The 21,897-nt window shown below is 51.1% G+C and overlaps 1 protein-coding gene across 1 annotated transcript in view; it reads left to right on the top strand.

Moving 5' to 3' along the window:
* LOC140399021 (apical endosomal glycoprotein-like) overlaps positions 1–20,414 on the top strand; it is a 293,036-nt gene extending 272,622 nt beyond the window's left edge. Inside the window, exons 12-13 of the mRNA XM_072488078.1 lie at positions 12,595–12,712; positions 19,118–20,414. Coding sequence (XP_072344179.1) covers positions 12,595–12,712; positions 19,118–19,296 — 297 coding nt within the window. The 3' untranslated portion in view covers positions 19,297–20,414. The remainder of the gene's footprint in view (positions 1–12,594; positions 12,713–19,117) is intronic.
* The last annotated feature ends 1,483 nt before the right edge of the window (positions 20,415–21,897 follow it).

Here is a 21,897-nt window from a genome sequence, read left to right on the forward strand (position 1 = left end):
GTTTCTGGGAGCTGTCGGCCTGTTTTACTGAGGGTGGTTCTGGGTACTGTCGGCCTTGACTTACTGAGGGTGTTTCTGGGAGCTGTCGGCCTGTTTTACTGAGGGTGGTTCTGTGTGCTGTCGGCCTTGTCTGACTGAGTGTGATTGTGGGTGCTGTCGACCTTGTCTTACTGACGGTGATTCTGGGTGCTGTCGGCCTGTTTTACTGAGGGTGTTTCTGGGTACTGTCGGCCTCTTTTACTGAGGGTGATTCTGCTTACTCTCGGCCTTGTCTTACTGAGGGTGATTCTGGGTGCTGTCGGCCTGTTTTATTGAGGGTTAATCTTGGTACTCTCGGCCTATTCTTACTGAGGGTGATTCTGGGTACTCTCGGCCTAGTCTTACTGAGGGTGATTCTGGGTGCTGTCGACCTGTTTTACTGAGGATGATTCTGGGTGCTGTCGGCCTTCTCTTACTGAGGGTGGTTCTGGGTGCTGTCGGCCTGTTTTATTCAGGGTGATTCTGGGTACTCTCGGCCTTGTCTTACTGAGGGTGATTCTGGGTACTCTCGGACTTATCATACTGGGAGTGATTTTGGGTGCTGTGGGACTTGTTTTACTGAGGGTGTTTCTGGGTGCTGTCGGCCTGTTATACTTAGGGTGGTTCTGGGTACTCTCGGCCTTGTTTTACTGAGGGTGTTTCTGGGAGTTGTCGGCCTTGACTTTCTGAGGGTCATTCTGGGTGCTGTCGGTCTGTTTTACTGAGGGTGGTTCTGGGTACTCTCCGCCTTCACTTACTGAGGGTGATTCTGGGCGCTGTCGACTGTTTTACTGAGGGTGATTCTGGGTGCTGTCGGCCTTGTCTTACTGAGGGTGATTCTGGGTGCTGACGGCCTGTTTTACTGAGGGTGATTCTGGGTGCTGTCGGCCTGTCTTACTGAGGGTGATTCTGGGTGTTGTCGGCAGTGTCTTACTGAGGGTGTTTCTGGGTACTCTCCGCCTTCACTTACCGAGGGTGATTCTGGGCGCTGTCGCCTGTTTTACTGAGGGTGGTTTTGGGTGTTGTCGGCCGTGTCTTACTGAGGGTGATTCTGGGTGCTGTCGGTCTTGTCTTACTGAGGGTGATTCTGGGTGTTGTCGGCCTTGTCTTACTGAGGGTGATTCTGGGTACTCTCGGCCGTGTCTTACTGAGGGTGATTCTGGTTGCAGTCGGCCTTGTCTTACTGAGGGTGATTCTGGGTACTCTCGGCCGTGTCTTACTGAGGGTGATTCTGGGCGCTGTCGCCTGTTTTACTGAGGGTGATTCTGGGTGCTGTCGGCCTGTTTTACTGAGGGTGATTCTGGGTGCTGTCGGCCTGTTTTACTGAGGGTGATTCTGGGTGCTGTCGGCAGTGTCTTACTGAGGGTGATTATGGGTGCTATCGGCCGTGTCATACTGAGGGTGATTCTGGGTGCTGTCGGCAGTGTCTTACTGAGGATGATTCTGGGTGCTGTCGGCCTGTTTTACTGAGGGTGATTCTGGGTGCTGTCGGCAGTGTCTTACTGAGGGTGATTCTGGGTGTTGTCGGCAGTGTCTTACTGAGGGTGTTTTTGGGTACTCTCCGCCTTCACTTACCGAGGGTGATTCTGGGCGCTGTCGCCTGTTTTACTGAGGGTGGTTTTGGGTGTTGTCGGCCTTGTCTTACTGAGGGTGATTCTGGGTGCAGTCGGCCTTGTCTTACTGAGGGTGATTCTGGGTATTGTTGGCCTTGTCTTACTGAGGGTGATTCTGGGTACTCTCGGCCGTGTCTTACTGAGGGTGATTCTGGTTGCAGTCGGCCTTGTCTTACTGAGGGTGATTCTGGGTACTCTCGGCCGTGTCTTACTGAGGGTGATTCTGGGCGCTGTCGCCTGTTTTACTGAGGGTGATTCTGGGTGCTGTCGGCCTGTTTTACTGAGGGTGATTCTGGGTGCTGTCGGCCGTATCTTACTGAGGGTGATTATGGGTGCAGTCGGCCTTGTTTTACTGAGGGTGATTCTGGGTGCTGCCGGCCTTCTCTTACTGAGTATTTCAGGGAGCTGTCGGCCTTCTCTTACAGAGGGTCGTTCTGGGTTCTCTCGGACTTGTCTTACTGAGTGTGATTGTGGGTGCTGTCGGCCTTGTCTTACTGAGGGTGTTTCTGGGTACTGTCGGCCTTGACTTACTGAGGGTGTTTCTGGGAGCTGTCGGCCTGTTTTACTGAGGGTGTTTCTGGGTACTGTCGGCCTTGACTTACTGAGGGTGTTTCTGGGAGCTGTCGGCCTGTTTTACTGAGGGTGGTTCTGTGTGCTGTCGGCCTTGTCTGACTGAGTGTGATTGTGGGTGCTGTCGGCATTGTATTACTGACGGTGATTCTGGGTGCTGTCGGCCTGTTTTACTGAGGGTGTTTCTGGGTACTGTCGGCCTCTTTTACTGAGGGTGATTCTGCTTACTCTCGGCCTTGTCTTACTGAGGGTGATTCTGGGTGCTGTCGACCTTGTCTTACTGAGGGTGGTTCTGGGTGCTGTCGGCCTGTTTTATTGAGGGTTAATCTTGGTACTCTCGGCCTATTCTTACTGAGGGTGATTCTGGGTACTCTCGGCCTAGTCTTACTGAGGGTGATTCTGGGTGCTGTCGACCTTGTCTTACTGAGGGTGGTTCTGGGTGCTGTCGGCCTGTTTTATTCAGGGTGATTCTGGGTACTGTCGGCCTGTTTAACTGAGGGTGATTCTGGGTGCTGTCGGTCTGTTTTACTGAGGGTGATTCTGGGTGCTGTCGGCAGTGTCTTACTGAGGGTGATTATGGGTGCTATCGGCCGTGTCATACTGAGGGTGATTCTGGGTGCTGTCGGCAGTGTCTTACTGAGGGTGATTCTGGGTGCTGTCGGCCTGTTTTACTGAGGGTGATTCTTGGTGCTATCGGCCGTGTCATACTGAGGGTGATTCTGGGTGCTGTCGGCCTGTCTTACTGAGAGTGATTCTAGGTGCTGTCGGCCTGTTTTACTGAGGGTGATTCTGGGTGCTGTCGGCCTGTCTTACTGAGCGTGATTCTGGGTGCAGTCGGCCGTATCATACTGAGGGTGATTCTGGGTGCTGTCGGCAGTGTCTTACTGAGGGTGATTATGGGTGCTATCGGCCGTGTCATACTGAGGGTGATTCTGGGTGCTGTCGGCCTGTTTTACTGAGGGTGATTCTGGGTGCTGTCGGCAGTGTCTTACTGAGGGTGATTATGGGTGCTGTCGGCCTGTCTTACTGAGAGTGATTCTAGGTGCTGTCGGCCTGTTTTACTGAGGGTGATTCTGGTTGCAGTCGGCCTTGTCTTACTGAGGGTGATTCTGGGTACTCTCGGCCGTGTCTTACTGAGGGTGATTCTGGGCGCTGTCGCCTGTTTTACTGAGGGTGATTCTGGGTGCTGTCGGCCTGTTTTACTGAGGGTGATTCTGGGTGCTGTCGGCCGTGTCTTACTGAGGGTGATTCTGGGTGCTGTCTGCCGTATCTTACTGAGGGTGATTATGGGTGCAGTCGGCCTTGTTTTACTGAGGGTGATTCTGGGTGCTGCCGGCCTTCTCTTACTGAGTATTTCAGGGAGCTGTCGGCCTTCTCTTACAGAGGGTCGTTCTGGGTTCTCTCGGACTTGTCTTACTGAGTGTGATTGTGGGTGCTGTCGGCCTTGTCTTACTGAGGGTGTTTCTGGGTACTGTCGGCCTTGACTTACTGAGGGTGTTTCTGGGAGCTGTCGGCCTGTTTTACTGAGGGTGGTTCTGTGTGCTGTCGGCCTTGTCTGACTGAGTGTGATTGTGGGTGCTGTCGGCATTGTCTTACTGACGGTGATTCTGGGTGCTGTCGGCCTGTTTTACTGAGGGTGTTTCTGGGTACTGTCGGCCTCTTTTACTGAGGGTGATTCTGCTTACTCTCGGCCTTGTCTTACTGAGGGTGATTCTGGGTGCTGTCGACCTTGTCTTACTGAGGGTGGTTCTGGGTGCTGTCGGCCTGTTTTATTGAGGGTTAATCTTGGTACTCTCGGCCTATTCTTACTGAGGGTGATTCTGGGTACTCTCGGCCTAGTCTTACTGAGGGTGATTCTGGGTGCTGTCGGCCTGTTTAACTGAGGGTGATTCTGGGTGCTGTCCGTCTGTTTTACTGAGGGTGATTCTGGGTGCTGTCGGCAGTGTCTTACTGAGGGTGATTCTGGGTGCTGTCGGCCTTTTTTACTGAGGGTGATTCTTGGTGCTATCGGCCGTGTCATACTGAGGGTGATTCTGGGTGCTGTCGGCCTGTCTTACTGAGAGTGATTCTAGGTGCTGTCGGCCTGTTTTACTGAGGGTGATTCTGGGTGCTGTCGGCCTGTCTTACTGAGCGTGATTCTGGGTGCAGTCGGCCGTATCATACTGAGGGTGATTCTGGGTGCTGTCGGCAGTGTCTTACTGAGGGTGATTATGGGTGCTATCGGCCGTGTCATACTGAGGGTGATTCTGGGTGCTGTCGGCCTGTTTTACTGAGGGTGATTCTGGGTGCTGTCGGCAGTGTCTTACTGAGGGTGATTATGGGTGCTGTCGGCCTGTCTTACTGAGAGTGATTCTAGGTGCTGTCGGCCTGTTTTACTGAGGGTGATTCTGGGTGCTGTCGGCCTGTCTTACTGAGGGTGATTCTGGGTGCAGTCGGCCGTATCATACTGAGGGTGATTCTGGGTACTGTCGGCAGTGTCTTACTGAGCGTGATTCTGGGTGCTGTCGGCCTGTCTTACTGAGGGTGATTCAGGGTACTGTCGGCCTGTCTTACTGAGGGTGATTCTGGGTGCTGTCGGCCTATTTTACTGAGCGTGATTCTGGGTGCTGTCGGCCTGTCTTACTGAGGGTGATTCTGGGTACTGTCGGCCTGTCTTACTGAGGGTGATTCTGGGTGCTGTCGGCCGTGTCTTACTGAGGGTGATTCTGGGTGCAGTCGGTCTTTTCTTACTGAGGATTATTCTGGGTATTCTCGGCCTTGTCTTACTGAGGGTGATTCTGGGTACTCTCGGCCTTGTCTTACTGAGGATGATTCTGGGTTCTCTCAGCCTTGTCTTACTGAGGGTGATTCTGGGTGCTGTCGGCCTTGTCTTACTGAGTGTGATTGTGGGTGCTGTCGGCCTTGTCTTACTGAGGGTGGTTCTGGGTACTCTCGGCCTTGTCTTACTGAGGGTGATTCTGGGTGCTGTCGGCCTTGTCTTACTGAGTGTGATTGTGGGTGCTGTCGGCCTTGTCTTACTGAGGGTGGTTCTGGGTACTCTCGGCCTTGGCTTACTGACGGTGATTCTGCGTGCTGTCGGCCTGTTTTACTGAGTGTGATTCTGGGTGCTGTCGGCCTGTTTTGCTGAGGGTGTTTCTGGTTGCTGTCGGCCTGTTTTCCTGAGGGTGGTTATGGTTACTCTCGGCCTTGTCTTACTGAGGGTGATTCTGGGTGCTGTCGGCCTGTTTTATTGAGGGTTAATCTTGGTACTCTCGGCCTATTCTTACTGAGGGTGATTCTGGGTACTCTCGGCCTTGTCTTACTGAGGGTGATTCTGGGTACTCTCGGCCTTGTCTTACTGAGGGTGATTCTGGGTACTCTCGGCCTTGTCTTACTGAGGGTGATTCTGGGTACTCTCGGTCTTGTCTTACTGAGCGTGATTCTGGGTGTTGTCGGTCTTGTCTTACTGAGGGTGATTCTGGGTGTTGTCGGTCTTGTCTTACTGAGGGTGATTCTGGGTACTCTCGGCCTTGTCTTACTGAGGGTGATTCTGGGTACTCTCGGCCTTGTCTTACTGAGGGTGATTCTGGGTGCTTTCGACCTTGTCTTACTGAGGGTGATTCTGGGTACTCTCAGACTTGTCTTATTGGGAGTGATTCTGGGTGCTGTTGGCCTTGTTTTACTGACGGTGTATCTGGGTACTCTCGGCCTTGTCTTACTGAGGATGATTCTGGGTTCTCTCAGCCTTGTCTTACTGAGGGTGATTCTGGGTGCTGTCGGCCTTGTCTTACTGAGTGTGATTGTGGGTGCTGTCGGCCTTGTCTTACTGAGGGTGGTTCTGGGTACTCTCGGCCTTGTCTTACTGAGGGTGATTCTGGGTGCTGTCGGCCTTGTCTTACTGAGTGTGATTGTGGGTGCTGTCGGCCTTGTCTTACTGAGGGTGGTTCTGGGTACTCTCGGCCTTGGCTTACTGACGGTGATTCTGCGTGCTGTCGGCCTGTTTTACTGAGTGTGATTCTGGGTGCTGTCGGCCTGTTTTGCTGAGGGTGTTTCTGGTTGCTGTCGGCCTGTTTTCCTGAGGGTGGTTATGGTTACTCTCGGCCTTGTCTTACTGAGGGTGATTCTGGGTGCTGTCGGCCTGTTTTATTGAGGGTTAATCTTGGTACTCTCGGCCTATTCTTACTGAGGGTGATTCTGGGTACTCTCGGCCTTGTCTTACTGAGGGTGATTCTGGGTACTCTCGGCCTTGTCTTACTGAGGGTGATTCTGGGTACTCTCGGCCTTGTCTTACTGAGGGTGATTCTGGGTACTCTCGGTCTTGTCTTACTGAGCGTGATTCTGGGTGTTGTCGGTCTTGTCTTACTGAGGGTGATTCTGGGTGTTGTCGGTCTTGTCTTACTGAGGGTGATTCTGGGTACTCTCGGCCTTGTCTTACTGAGGGTGATTCTGGGTACTCTCGGCCTTGTCTTACTGAGGGTGATTCTGGGTGCTTTCGACCTTGTCTTACTGAGGGTGATTCTGGGTACTCTCAGACTTGTCTTATTGGGAGTGATTCTGGGTGCTGTTGGCCTTGTTTTACTGACGGTGTATCTGGGTACTCTTGGACTTGTCTTATTGGGAGTGATTCTGGGTGCTGTTGGCCTTGTCTTACTGAGGGTGTTTCTGGGTGCTGTCAGCCTGTTTTATTGAGAGTGGTTCAGGGTACTCTAGGCCTTGACTTTCTGAGGGTCATTCTGGGTGTTGTCGGTCTTTGCTTACTGAGGGTGATTCTGGGTACTCTCGGCCTTGTTTTTACTGAGGGTGATTCTCGGTGCTATCAGCCTTGTCTTACTGAGGGTGATTCTGGCTGCTGTCGGCCTTGTTTTACTGAGGGTGATTCTGGGTACTCTCGGCCTTCTCTTACTGAGGGTGATTCTGGGTACTCTCGGCCTTGTTTTAGTAAGGGTATTTCTGGGTACTCTGGGCCTTGTCTTACTGAGGGTGATTCTGGGTGTTGTCGGTCTTGACTTACTGAGGGTGATTCTGAGTGTTGTCGGTCTTGACTTACTGAAGGTGGTTCTGGGTACTCTCGGCCTTGTTTTAGAGGGTGATTCTGGGTACTCTCGGCCTTGTCTGACTGAGGGTGTTCTGGGTGTTGTCGGTCTGTCTTATTGAGGGTGATTCTGGTTGTTGTCGGCCTTGTCTTACTGAGTGTGATTCTGGTTGTTGTCGGCCTTGTCTTACTGAGGATGATTCTCGGTGTTGTCGGTCTTGTCTTACTGAGGGCGAGCCTGGGTGCTGTCGGCCTGTTTTACTGAGGGTGATTCTGGGTACTCTCGGACTTGTCTTATTGGGAGTGATTCTGGGTGCTGTTGGCCTTGTTTTACTGAGGGTGTATCTGGGTACTCTCGGCCTTGTCTTACTGATGGTGATTCTGGGTGCTGTCGACCTTGTCTTACTGAGGGTGATTCTGGGTACTCTCGGACTTGTCTTATTGGGAGTGATTCTGGGTGCTGTTGGCCTTGTTTTACTGAGGGCGATTCTGGGTGCTGTCTGCCTTGACTTACTAAGGGTGATTCTAGGTGCTGTCGGCCTGTTTTACTGAGGGTGATTCTGGGTACTCTCGGCCTTGTCTTACTGAGGGTGGTTATGGTTACTCTCGGCCTTGTCTTACTGAGGGTGATTCAGGGTGCTGTCAGTCTTGTCTTACTGAGGGTGATTCTGGGTGCTGTCGGCCTTGTCTTACTGAGTGCGATTCTGGGTGTTGTCGGTCTTGTCTTACTGAGGGTGATTCTGGGTACTCTCGGCCTTCTCTTACTGAGGGTGATTCTGGGTACTCTCGGCCTTGTCTTACTGAGGGTGGTTATGGTTACTCTCGGCCTTGTCTTACTGAGGGTGATTCAGGGTGCTGTCAGTCTTGTCTTACTGAGGGTGATTCTGGGTGCTGTCGGCCTTGTCTTACTGAGTGTGATTCTGGGTGTTGTCGGTCTTGTCTTACTGAGGGTGATTCTGGGTACTCTCGGCCTTCTCTTACTGAGGGTGATTCTGGGTACTCTCGGCCTTCTCTTACTGAGGGTGATTCTGGGTACTCTCGGCCTTGTTTTAGTAAGGGTATTTCTGGGTGCTGTTGGCCTGTTTTACTGACGGTGATACTGGGTGCTGTCGGCCTTGTCTTACTGAGGGTGATTTGGGTGCTGTCGGCCTGTTATACTGAGGGTGATTCTGGGTACACTCGGCCTTGTTTTACTGAGGGTGATTCTGGGTTTTGTCGGTCTGTTTTACTGAGGGTGGTTCTGGATGCTGTCGGCCTGTTTTACTGAGGGTGATTCTGGGTGCTGTCGGCCTGTTTTACTGACGGTGATTCTGGGTTTTGTCGGTCTGTTTTACTGAGGGTGATTCCGGGTGCTGTTGGCCTTGTTTTACTGAGGGTGTATCTGGGTACTCTCGGCCTTGTCTTACTGACGGTGATTCTGGGTGCTGTCGAACTTGTCTTACTGAGGGTGATTCTGGGTACTCTCGGACTTGTCTTATTGGGAGTGATTCTGGGTGCTGTTGGCCTTGTTTTACTGAGGGTGTATCTGGGTACTCTCGGCCTTGTCTTACTGACGGTGATTCTGGGTGCTGTCGACCTTGTCTTACTGAGGGTGATTCTGGGTACTCTCGGACTTGTCTTATTGGGAGTGATTCTGGGTGCTGTTGGCCTTGTTTTACTGAGGGCGATTCTGAGTGCTGTCTGCCTTGACTTACTAAGGGTGATTCTAGGTGCTGTCGGCCTGTTTTACTGAGGGTGATTCTGGGTACTCTCGGCCTTGTCTTACTGAGGGTGGTTATGGTTACTCTCGGCCTTGTCTTACTGAGGGTGATTCAGGGTGCTGTCCGTCTTGTCTTACTGAGGGTGATTCTGGGTGCTGTCGGCCTTGTCTTACTGAGTGTGATTCTGGGTGTTGTCGGTCTTGTCTTACTGAGGGTGATTCTGGGTACTCTCGGCCTTCTCTTACTGAGGGTGATTCTGGGTACTCTCGGCCTTGTTTTAGTAAGGGTATTTCTGGGTGCTGTTGGCCTGTTTTACTGACGGTGATTCTGGGTGCTGTCGGCCTTGTCTTACTGAGGGTGATTTGGGTGCTGTCGGCCTGTTATACTGAGGGTGATTCTGGGTACACTCGGCCTTGTTTTACTGAGGGTGATTCTGGGTTTTGTTGGTCTGTTTTACTGAGGGTGGTTCTGGATGCTGTCGGCCTGTTTTACTGAGGGTGATTCTGGGTGCTGTCGGCCTGTTTTACTGACGGTGATTCTGGGTTTTGTCGGTCTGTTTTACTGAGGGTGATTCTGGGTGCTGTCCGCCTGTTTTACTGAGGGTGGCTCTGGGTACTCTCGGCCTTGTCTTACTGAGGGTGATTCTGGGTACTCTCGGTCTTGTCTTACTGAGGGTGGCTCTGGGTACTCTCGGCCTTGTCTTACTGAGGGTGATTCTGGGTACTCTCGGCCTTGTCTTACTGAGGGTGATTCTGGGTGTTGTCGGTCTTGTCTTACTGAGGGTGTTTCTGGGTACTCTCGGCCTTGTTTTAATACGGGTGATTCTCGGTGCTATCAGCCTTGTCTTACTGAGGGTGATTCTGTGTGCTGTCGGCCTGTTTTACTGAGGGTGATTCTGGGTGTTGTCGGTCTTGTCTTACTGAGGGTGGTTCTGGGTACTCTCGGCCTTGTCTTACTGAGGGTGTTTCTGGGTGCTGTCGGCCTGTTTTACTGAGGGTGATTTTGGGTGTTGTCGGTCTTGTCTTACTGAGGGTGGTTCTGGGTACTCTCGGCCTTGTCTTACTGAGGGTGTTTCTGGGTGCTGTCGGCCTTCACTTACTGAGGGTCGTTCCGGGTACTCTCGGCCTTGTCTTACTGAGGGTGATTCTGGTTGTTGGCGGCGTTGTCTTACTAAGGGTGATTCTGCTTGTTGTCGGTCTTGTCTTACTGAGGGCGATTCTGGGTGCTGTCGGCCTTGTTTTACTGAGTGTGTTTCTGGGTGCTGTCGGCCTGTTTTACTGAGGGTGTTTATGGTTAATCTCGGCCTTGTCTTACTGAGGGTGATTCTGGGTGTTGCCGGCCTTGTCTTACTGAGGGTGTTTATGGTTAATCTCGGCCTTGTCTTACTGAGGGTGATTCTGGGTGCTGTCGGCCTTGTTTTAGTAAGGGTATTTCTGGGTGCTGTTGGCCTGTTTTACTGACGGTGATACTGGGTGCTGTCGGCCTTGTCTTACTGAGGGTGATTTGGGTGCTGTCGGCCTGTTATACTGAGGGTGATTCTGGGTACACTCGGCCTTGTTTTACTGAGGGTGATTCTGGGTTTTGTCGGTCTGTTTTACTGAGGGTGGTTCTGGATGCTGTCGGCCTGTTTTACTGAGGGTGATTCTGGGTGCTGTCGGCCTGTTTTACTGACGGTGATTCTGGGTTTTGTCGGTCTGTTTTACTGAGGGTGATTCCGGGTGCTGTTGGCCTTGTTTTACTGAGGGTGTATCTGGGTACTCTCGGCCTTGTCTTACTGACGGTGATTCTGGGTGCTGTCGAACTTGTCTTACTGAGGGTGATTCTGGGTACTCTCGGACTTGTCTTATTGGGAGTGATTCTGGGTGCTGTTGGCCTTGTTTTACTGAGGGTGTATCTGGGTACTCTCGGCCTTGTCTTACTGACGGTGATTCTGGGTGCTGTCGACCTTGTCTTACTGAGGGTGATTCTGGGTACTCTCGGACTTGTCTTATTGGGAGTGATTCTGGGTGCTGTTGGCCTTGTTTTACTGAGGGCGATTCTGAGTGCTGTCTGCCTTGACTTACTAAGGGTGATTCTAGGTGCTGTCGGCCTGTTTTACTGAGGGTGATTCTGGGTACTCTCGGCCTTGTCTTACTGAGGGTGGTTATGGTTACTCTCGGCCTTGTCTTACTGAGGGTGATTCAGGGTGCTGTCCGTCTTGTCTTACTGAGGGTGATTCTGGGTGCTGTCGGCCTTGTCTTACTGAGTGTGATTCTGGGTGTTGTCGGTCTTGTCTTACTGAGGGTGATTCTGGGTACTCTCGGCCTTCTCTTACTGAGGGTGATTCTGGGTACTCTCGGCCTTGTTTTAGTAAGGGTATTTCTGGGTGCTGTTGGCCTGTTTTACTGACGGTGATTCTGGGTGCTGTCGGCCTTGTCTTACTGAGGGTGATTTGGGTGCTGTCGGCCTGTTATACTGAGGGTGATTCTGGGTACACTCGGCCTTGTTTTACTGAGGGTGATTCTGGGTTTTGTTGGTCTGTTTTACTGAGGGTGGTTCTGGATGCTGTCGGCCTGTTTTACTGAGGGTGATTCTGGGTGCTGTCGGCCTGTTTTACTGACGGTGATTCTGGGTTTTGTCGGTCTGTTTTACTGAGGGTGATTCTGGGTGCTGTCCGCCTGTTTTACTGAGGGTGGCTCTGGGTACTCTCGGCCTTGTCTTACTGAGGGTGATTCTGGGTACTCTCGGTCTTGTCTTACTGAGGGTGGCTCTGGGTACTCTCGGCCTTGTCTTACTGAGGGTGATTCTGGGTACTCTCGGCCTTGTCTTACTGAGGGTGATTCTGGGTGTTGTCGGTCTTGTCTTACTGAGGGTGTTTCTGGGTACTCTCGGCCTTGTTTTAATACGGGTGATTCTCGGTGCTATCAGCCTTGTCTTACTGAGGGTGATTCTGTGTGCTGTCGGCCTGTTTTACTGAGGGTGATTCTGGGTGTTGTCGGTCTTGTCTTACTGAGGGTGGTTCTGGGTACTCTCGGCCTTGTCTTACTGAGGGTGTTTCTGGGTGCTGTCGGCCTGTTTTACTGAGGGTGATTTTGGGTGTTGTCGGTCTTGTCTTACTGAGGGTGGTTCTGGGTACTCTCGGCCTTGTCTTACTGAGGGTGTTTCTGGGTGCTGTCGGCCTTCACTTACTGAGGGTCGTTCCGGGTACTCTCGGCCTTGTCTTACTGAGGGTGATTCTGGTTGTTGGCGGCGTTGTCTTACTAAGGGTGATTCTGCTTGTTGTCGGTCTTGTCTTACTGAGGGCGATTCTGGGTGCTGTCGGCCTTGTTTTACTGAGTGTGTTTCTGGGTGCTGTCGGCCTGTTTTACTGAGGGTGTTTATGGTTAATCTCGGCCTTGTCTTACTGAGGGTGATTCTGGGTGTTGCCGGCCTTGTCTTACTGAGGGTGTTTATGGTTAATCTCGGCCTTGTCTTACTGAGGGTGATTCTGGGTGCTGTCGGCCTTGTTTTACTGAGGATGTTTCTTGGTGCTGTCGGCCTGTTTTATTGAGGGTGATTCTGGGTACTCACGGCCTTTTCTTACTGAGGGTGATTCTGGGTGCTTTTGGCCTGGTTTACTGAGGGTGATTCTGGGTGCTGTCGGCCTTTTCTTACTGAGGGTGGTTCTGGGTGCTGTTGCTGACTGATTGTATCTTTACTGTAGGTGGGTTTCAAAGCTGTGAAATCAGACATCGAAGAGGTTGGTTCTGTTGCCATTGACGACGTTCTTTATTATCCTGGAGTGAACTGTCATGGGGTTAGAACGGATGAAATATTTTCAGGTAAGACAAGTCGAACAAGAACAGCTCCTGTTTGAACATTCCATTCTCGCCCCTTCGGTAGACGATTGTAGAGTCCCCAGCTCTCACCCCATTGGTGCTCATAAATCCTGGAAATTCCTCACTGGTGAAGGGGGTCCAATTGTCACTGATGGAATCCTGTGGCTGCTAAAGGACTGGTCAACCTCTCCATGGTGGCTCGCAAAGTGGTGGAAGACATTCGGTCTATGTCCATCCACTTTGAGTGGCCTCTGATCAGGAGCAGAATCAAGAAGGGCCCAGTGAGGTCAGCGTACAACCACACCCAGGGGCACCCCAGCCACTCCTACAGTTGGAGTGAGGCAGTTGGAGGGAGTTTCTGGTGGTCCAGGCAAGTCGTGCATCGCTGCACCAGTCGCTCAATCTCTCCGTCGAGCCCTGACCACCACACGTAACTCCTGGCGAGCATCTTCATTTTAGAAACCTCCGGGTGTTCACTATGCAAGCCCAGAAGGATGTAGTCGACCAATGGCATCCGCGTGCGTAATCTGTGCGCCTGGATGATATTTGAATGTGTATTCCTACGCTGCCAACAGCAAAACCCATTTGAATCCTGGCCGAGGCTTTTTTTTTGAAAATTTTATTGAGGCATTTGTCATTTTAACATTTAACATATTAACATTCTAAATAACAGAGCGGTCCGACACATGCAAAAAACCCCACAATAACATACCCAACTTCGCTCCGCCCTAACTCCTAGCCACCCATATATTATATCCCCTGCCCTTATTCTCACCTTCCAAGCCTCCCCTTCCCCCCCCCCCCACCCCACCATTCGCCCTCCCCCCTTCTGCTGACGGTCAGTTTTCCTTAAAGAAGTCGATGAACGGCTGCCACCTCCGAGCGAACCCCTGTAATGAACCCCTTAAGGCGAACTTAATCTTCTCCAGCCTGAGAAACCCCAACATGTCGCTGACCCAAACCCCCGACTTTGGAGACTCCGAGTCCCTCCATCCCAGCAAAATCCGTCTCCGCGCCACCAGGGAGGCAAAGGCCAAAATGTCGGCCTTTCTCCCCTCCCTGGGCTCCTGGATCTTCCGACACTCCAAATATTGCCATCTCTGAAGTCGGAGTAACCCTCCCTTCCAGGACCTCTGACATGACATCTGAGAATCCCTGCCAAAATCCCCTCAGCTTCGGACACGCCCATAACATGTGTACATGATTCGCCGGACTTCCCCCACACCACCCACATCTGTCCTCCACATCCTCAAAAAACCTACTCATCCGGTCCACAGTCATATGAGCCCTGTGGACCACCTTGAACTGGATCAGGCTCAGCCTGGCATTGACTCTCCTCAGGGCCTTCTCCCATAGCCCAACTTCCAACTCCCCTCCCAACTCTTCCTCCCACTTCCTCTTCAACTCCCCAATTGGGACCCCTTCCCACTCCATCAATTCCTTACATATTTCCGAGAACCTCCCCTCCCCAACCTCTGTTTTTGACATCACCTTATCCTGTAGTCCCCTTAGAGGGAGGCGAGGTAAGCTTGGAATCTGCCTCCAGACAAAGCCCCGTACCTGGAGGTACCAAAATCAGTTCCCACCTGGTAACTCAAACTCCTCCTCTATCTCCTCCTGGCTCAGGAAAACTTCCTCAATGAAAAGTCCTGCTGCCACCTCCTAAAGCCCCCATCCAGCCCCCCCGGGAGCGAACCGGTGATTGTCACAGATCGGTGACCACACCGACGCCCCCTCCAGTCTCATATGCTGCCTCCATGGCCCTCACACTCTCAGGGCTGCCACTACCACTGGGTTTGTGGAGTACCGAGCCGGCGAGAACGGCAGAGGTGCTGTTCACAGCACCTCCAGACCCATGTCCTTACAAGATGCCGTCCCTACCCGCTCCCACACCGTCCCCTTCCCACTAACCACTTCCTCACCATCAAAATATTAGCCGCCCAGTAGTAATAAATAAAGTTTGGAAGGGCCAATCCTCCCTCCCCGCGCTCCCGCTCAAGAAGGACCATCTTCACCCTCGGGGCTTTCCCGGCCCATATAAAACCCGAGATTGCCGTGTTCATTCTCCTAAAAAATGCCTTGGAGTTACAGATTGGGAAACACTGAAACTCAAACAGCAAACTCGGAGGGACTGTCATTTTCACAGTCTGTACCCTCCCCGCCAATGACAGCAGGAGCACGTCCCACCTACGGCAGTCCCCTTTCATTTGCTCAATCACCCTGCCCAAATTTAGTTTATGGAGCTGATCCGAGTCCTTTGCCACCTGAATCACCACTTACCTAAAACTCCTTCCCACCACTTTGAACGGTATCATGTGAGAGTACCTTTAAGAAATGGGTGTTTAAGAAATGGGTGTTTATCAGTGATGTCAGAGTGTGGGTGGTGCAGGGCTATCTGTCAGCTTTTTACTTTCATTTTAGGCTGTTTGCTGCAGGGTGTGTTTTTGTTTTGTTTTCAGAGCTGGATAGCTGCTGTCACAGCCAGAAGATATATGAGTCTATCTCTCTGTAATCTAAAGAATGTAAATCGATCCTTTGGTGATTTAAAACTAATAACTGCTCTCAGTAGTGACTTTAACCTGATGTGCTTCTGTTTTAAAGGTTTTTAAAAAGTTTTCTGGCTGTTAAAAGGAAAGCTTAAAGGATTACTTAGTGTTGTATTCTTTGGGGGTTGTATTTGAATTAATGGTTGCTAAGATGTTCACTGTATGTTTTAACATGGTTAACTTGAGTTTCTAGAATAAACATTGTTTTGCTTTAAAAAATACTTTTCCATTTCTGCTGTACCACACCTGTAGAGTGGGCCACCTGTGCCTGATAAAGCAACCGGACCCAATCCACAAATCCCTGCCCGAACCTTCCCAGGACATCCCTTCACAAATCCCGTTTGGCCCTCCCTTATTATCTCCGGGACACAATTCTCTATGCGCATGGCCAAGATCTTTGCCAGCAATTTAGCATCTACATTCAACAGGGAGATCGGTCTATATGACCCACAACTCTCCGGATCCTTATCCCGCTTCAAAATAAGGGAGATTGATGCCTGCGATAACATTGGACTGAGCACTCCCAGCTCCTTGGACTCGTTAAACGTCTTTACCAGGAACGGCCCTAGCAACCTGGAAAACTTTTTATAAAACTCAACCAGGTATCCGTCAGGTCCCGGAGCCTTACCCGATTGCATCGCCCCAACCCGTCTATAACCTCCCCAAGCCCAACTACGGCTCCCAAACCCTCCACCAACTACTCATCTCTCCTCAAACTCCAGCCTCCCCCAGAAATCGCTTCATACCCTCCTCCCGGATGGGGGTCCAATTTATACAATCCACTGTGAAACTCCCGAAACACATCATTCACCCCCACTGGATCCAAAACCAACTTTCCCCTCTGTATCTCTCACTTTCCCAATCTCTCTCGCCGCCTCCTGTTTCCTCAGCTGGTGAGCCAGCATCCTGCTGGCTTTCTCCCCATATTCATACACCGCCCCCTTTACCCGCCTCGGCTGTCCCTCTACCTTACCTGTGGACAGGAGCCCAAATCTCTGATGCTCCTTCAGAAGCCCGTCATCCGGAGACTCCGCATACCTCCTGTCCACCTATAAAATTTCACCCACCAGCCTGTCCAACTCCGCCCGCTCAGCCTTCTCCTTATGGGCCCAAATTGAGATGAGTTCCCCCCCTAATAACCACCTTCAGTGCCTCCCACACCACCCCCGCTGAAACCTCACCTGTGTCATTGATCTCTATATATATCCCCGAATGGCTTCCCCTCACCCGTTCGCACACCACCTCCTCCGCTAACAGCCCCACATCTAACCTCCATTGCGGCCACTGGGCCTTTCTCTTGCTGACTTGCAAGTCCACCCAGTGTGGGGCGTGGGGTCTGACACCACAATTGCTGAATATTCAGCATCCACCTCAGCCAGCAGTGTTTGGTCCAACACAAAGAAGTCTATCTGGGAATACACCTTGTGTACATGGGAGTAGAATGAAAACTACTTACTCCTCGGTCTCCTAAATCTCCATGGATCCACCCCCCCCCCCCACCCCACCCCCACCCCACCCCCCCCCCCCCCCCACCCCCCACCCACCGCGTAGGCTCCATGAACCCCCGCAGCTCCTTTGCCATAGCTGATACCTTCCCAGACCTGGACCTCGACCGGTCCAGCCTTGACTCCAGGACCGTGTTGAAATCTCCCCCCATAATCAGTCGATATGAATCCAGGTCCGGGATCTTCCCCAGCACCCCTCTAACAACCTCAACATCATCCCAGTTTGGGGCATATATATTTACCAATACCACGCCTATTTCCTTCAACTTCCCACTAACCAGAACATATCTACTCCTGGGCCCGCCTCTATCTTCCCCACCTCGAACGCCACCCGTTTATTGACCAGGATTGCCACCCCTCTCATTTTAAAGTGTAATCCCGAATGGAACACCTGCCCAACCCATCCCTTCCCTAACATAATCTGATCCCCCACCTTCAGACGTATCTCCGCAACATGGCCACGTCCGCCTTCAGTTGCCTCAAGTGCGCAACACAGGGGCCCTTTGGACTGGCCCATTCAGTCCCCGAACATTCCACGTGACAAGCCTGGTTGGGGGGGGCACCCCATCCCCCCTGCTGATTAACCATAACCTCTCCTTAGCCAGTCTGCGGCCCATGCCCCGCAGCTCCCCTGCCCCCCCCCCCCCCCCTCGGGCACCTACTGTCATCAACCCTCCTCCTCCTCCACTTTGATAGTCCCCTCCCCTTCAGCAGTCTAGTCCCCCTCCCCCCCAACCCCTGCCCTCCCATCCCTCTCCCCGCCCCCCCCCCCCCCCACCCCCACGTACGTCTTCAGCTCACCCCCCACTTTGCTTCCGTGAACTAGCCCTCTCAGCTAGCCTGGCAGCCCCTGCGCATGACGTCTAGCATCTCACCCCCCACTGGTTTCCCCCCCCTCCCCCGCTCTTACAGTCAAAACAAAGGCAAGAAGCAAGAACAAACAAACAATCCCTCCCAAGGCCTGAGCACAAAAGGCCACCCCTCCTCCTTTTACAATTTACTTTATACCAGCCTAACCCCAAACCGAGCCCAAAAAAACCTGCAAGAAACAAGCAAAATCCCCAAAATAAATCCAAACAACACAGATCCAGTTTTACAAAACATAGTTCAGTTCTCCTCAGTGAAAGTTCAAGATCCTCCCTCTCCTGTCAATCTATTATCCTTCATAAAGTCTGCTGCCTCCTCTGGGAGTGGCCAAAGTACCACTCCCGGCCCCCAAAGGTCACCCATAGGCGAGCCGGGTGCAGTAGACTAAACTTAATGCCCTTTTTGTACCGACTTGACCTTATTAAAGCTCACCCTCCTCTTCGCAAGCTCTGCTCCCAGGCCTGGTTCACATGGATCTCGACATCTTCCCAAGTGCATCTCCTCGTCTGCCTGGCCCATCTCATAATGCGTTCCTTGTCTAGGAACCGATGTAACCACACCACCATCGCCCTCGGCGGCTCACTCCCGTGGGGCTTGCGGATCAGTGCCCTGTGGGCCCGATCCACCTCCAGCGGTCGATCAAACGCACCATCCCCAAGCAGCTTCCCCAACATCTTCTCCACATACGCACCAGCATCCGATCCTTCGATTCCCTTTGGCAGACCCACGATCCGAATGTTCTGCCTCCAATACCTTCCCCACATACACAGCAGCACAGGTGCAGCACAGGGTTTGTTACAGCGTAAAGCACCCTCTGCACTGTCCCCATCAAACACTCCCAGGGCAGGTACAGCACGGGGTTAGATACAGAGTAAAGCTCCCTGTACACTGCCCCCATCAAACACTCCCAGGACAGGTACAGCACGGGGTTAGATACAGAGTAAAGCTCCCTCTACACTGTCCCATCAAACACTCCCAGGACAGGTACAGCACGGGGTTAGATACATAGTAAAGCTCCCTCTACACTGTCCCCATCAAACACTCCCAGGACAGGTACAGCACGGGGTTAGATACAGAGTAAAGCTCCCTCTACACTGTCCCCATCAAACACTCCCAGGACAGGTACAGCACAGGGTTAGGTACAGAGTAAATCTCCCTCTACACTGTCCCCATCAAACACTCTCAGGACAGGTACAGCACAGGGTTAGATACAGAGTAAAGCTCCCTCTACACTGCCCCCATCAAACACTCACAGGACAGGTACAGCACAGGGTTAGATACAGAGTAAAGCTCCCTCTACACTGTCCCCATCAAACACTCCCAGGACAGGTACAGCACAGGGTTAGATACAGAGTAAATCTCCCTCTGCACTGTCCCCATCAAACACTCCCAGGACAGGTACAGCACAGGGTTAGATACAGAGTAAATCTCCCTCTATATTCGATTGAGTATGGTATTAGTACTGACTTTGATGTTACATTTGATTACAGATTCCAGTCACACTGCTGGGATTGCTGCTGGTGTGATCATTTTCCTGGCTGTGATAGCATTTTTAATTGTGGGGATTGTTTACTGGGTTAAGAAGACAAGGATCAGCCTCCCAGGAAGCACAAGTGGATCGAGCAGACAGTTTGGTTTCGAGAACTTGTTCTACCGAAACCAGAACTAGGTAATGGAATAGGCTTTTTAACTGTAACACACGATGGCGGGAAGAGAGAGAAATTACACTGTACACTTAATCGTGAACAATTAAAGATTTTGAAATGACAAATAATTCTATATCTTCTGTAACCATAGAGGTGCTCAAAACTCTGAGGTGTTTGGATTGAGTTAGTAAGGAGACACTGCTCCCAGTGGCAGGGGAGTCGGAGATTGAAGGTGATTGGCAAAACGACCCAAAGAGGCCAAATCTTGCACATCTGGCCAAATCTTGCACATCTGGCGAAATCTTACACGTCTGGCCAAACCTTACACATTTTGGCAGCACGGTAGCACAGTGGTTAGCACTGTTGCTTCACAGCGCCAAGGTCCCAGGTTCCATTCCCGCTTGGGTCACTGTCAATGCGGAGTCTGCACGTTCTCCCTGTGGCTGCGTGGGTTTCCTCCGGGTGCTCAGGTTTCCTCCCACAAGTCCCGAAAGATGTACTATTAGGTAATTTAGACATTCTGAATTCTCCCTCTGTGTACCCGAACAGGCGCCAGAATGTGGCGACGAGGGGCTTTTCACAGTAACTTCATTGCAGTGTTATGTAAGCCTACTTGTGACAATAAAGATTATTATTATTATCTGGACAAATCTTGCACACGCCTGGAATGTGCTGACTGAAAATTGATGGAAAGAGATTCAATAAATGCTTGGAGAGCTTGTGGGAAATAACCTCAGAGCAGGGGAGGCCGTCCAGCCCCTTAATCCTGTTCAACATTCAATGAGATCATGTTTCATCTTAATACCTTGTCACTATTCCCTTTTATACTTGGTTGAGCCAGCATCCATCAATCTAAGATTTAAAATTCTTCACCTATTGCTTTTTCTGGGAGAGAATTCAACAATCCTACTGCCTTTTGAAAGAAGATATTTTTCCTGCCTTCCCTCTGAAATAGCCTGCCTCTGGCTTTCAGGTCATGTTCCCTCGTGGAGAGGTGGTAACGTAGTGGTATTGTCACTGGACTAGTAAACCATGAATCCAGGGTAATGCTCTGTATGTAATGCTCTGGGGACCCAGGTACGAATCCTGCTATTGTGAAATTTGAATTCAATATTAAAAACATCTGGAATTAAAAGTCTAATGTTGACCATGAAACGATTGTCATAAAAATCCATCTGGTTCACTAATGTCCTTTAGGGAAGGAAATCTGCCATCCTTACCTGGTCTGGCCCACATGTGACTTCTGACCCACAGCAATGTGGTCGACTCTTAACTACCCCCTCAAGGGCAATTAGGGATGGGCAATAAATGTTGGCCCAGCTGCGATGTCCACATCCCAGGAGCGAATAAAAAATAAAGGTTTCCTCAGCAGCAGAAACAGCTTCTTTCTATCTGCCCCATTGACATAGAAGGACTACAGACCGGTTAGCCTTACTTCGGTAGTGGGTAAATTGTTAGAAGGTATTCTGAGGAACAGGATCTACATGCATTAAGACAGGCAAGGGTTAATTAGTGAAAGTCAGCATGGCTTTGTAAGGGGAAAGTCATCTCTCACCCATTTGATTGAGTTTTTTGAAGGGGTAACCAAGAAGGTAGACGAGGGCAGTGCAGTCGACGTTGCCTGCATGGACTTTAGCAAAGCCTTTGATAAGGTGCCGCATGGTAGGTTGTTGCAAAAGGTTAAATCTCACGGAATCCAGGGTGAGGTGGCCAATTGGATATAAAATTGGCTTGGTGATCGAAGCCAAAGGGTGGTTGTGGAGGGTTGTTTTTCAAACTGGAGGCCTGTGACCAGCGTGTGCCTCAGGGATCGGTGCTGGGTCCACTGTTATTTGTTATATATATTAATGATTTGGATGAGAATGTAAGAGGCATGGTTAGTAAGTTTGCAGCTGACACCAAGATTGGTGGCATAGTGGATACTGAAGAAGGTTTATATAAGATTGCAACAGAATCTTGACCAATTGGGCCAGTGGGCCGATGAATGGCAGATGGAGTTTAATTTGGATAAATGTGAGGTGATGAATTTTGGTAGATCAAATCAGGGCAGGACCTATTCAGTTAATGGTAGGGAGTTGGGGAGAGTTACAGAACAAAGAGATCTAGGGGTACAGGTTCATAGCTCCTTGAAGGGGGAGTCGAAGGTGGACGGGGTGGAGAAGAAAGCATTCATCATGCTAGGTTTTATTGATCAGAATATTGAATACAGGAGTTGGAACATCTTGTTGAAGTTGTACAAGACATTAGTAAGACCACACATGGAATATTGTGTTCAGTTCTGGTCACCCTATTATCGGAAGGATATTGTTAAACTAGAAAGTGTGCAGAAGAAATTTATGAGGATGCTACCAGGATTTGATGGTCTGAGCGAGAAGGAGAGGCTGGAGAGGCTGGAACTTTTTTCCCTGGAGCGTAGGAGGCTTAGGGATGATCTTATAGAGGTTTATAAAATAATGAAGAGCATAGATAAGGTAGATGGTCAACACCTTTTCCCAAAGGAGAAGAGTCTAGAACAAGAGGGCATAGGTTTAAGGTGAGAGGGGAGAGATACAAAAGAGACCATAGAGGAAATTTATTCACACAGAGGGTGGTGAGTGTCTGGAGCGAGCTACCAGAGGCAGTGG

This window comes from Scyliorhinus torazame, chromosome 22 (genome assembly GCF_047496885.1).
Source record: "Scyliorhinus torazame isolate Kashiwa2021f chromosome 22, sScyTor2.1, whole genome shotgun sequence".
Lineage (NCBI taxonomy): Eukaryota > Metazoa > Chordata > Chondrichthyes > Carcharhiniformes > Scyliorhinidae > Scyliorhinus > Scyliorhinus torazame.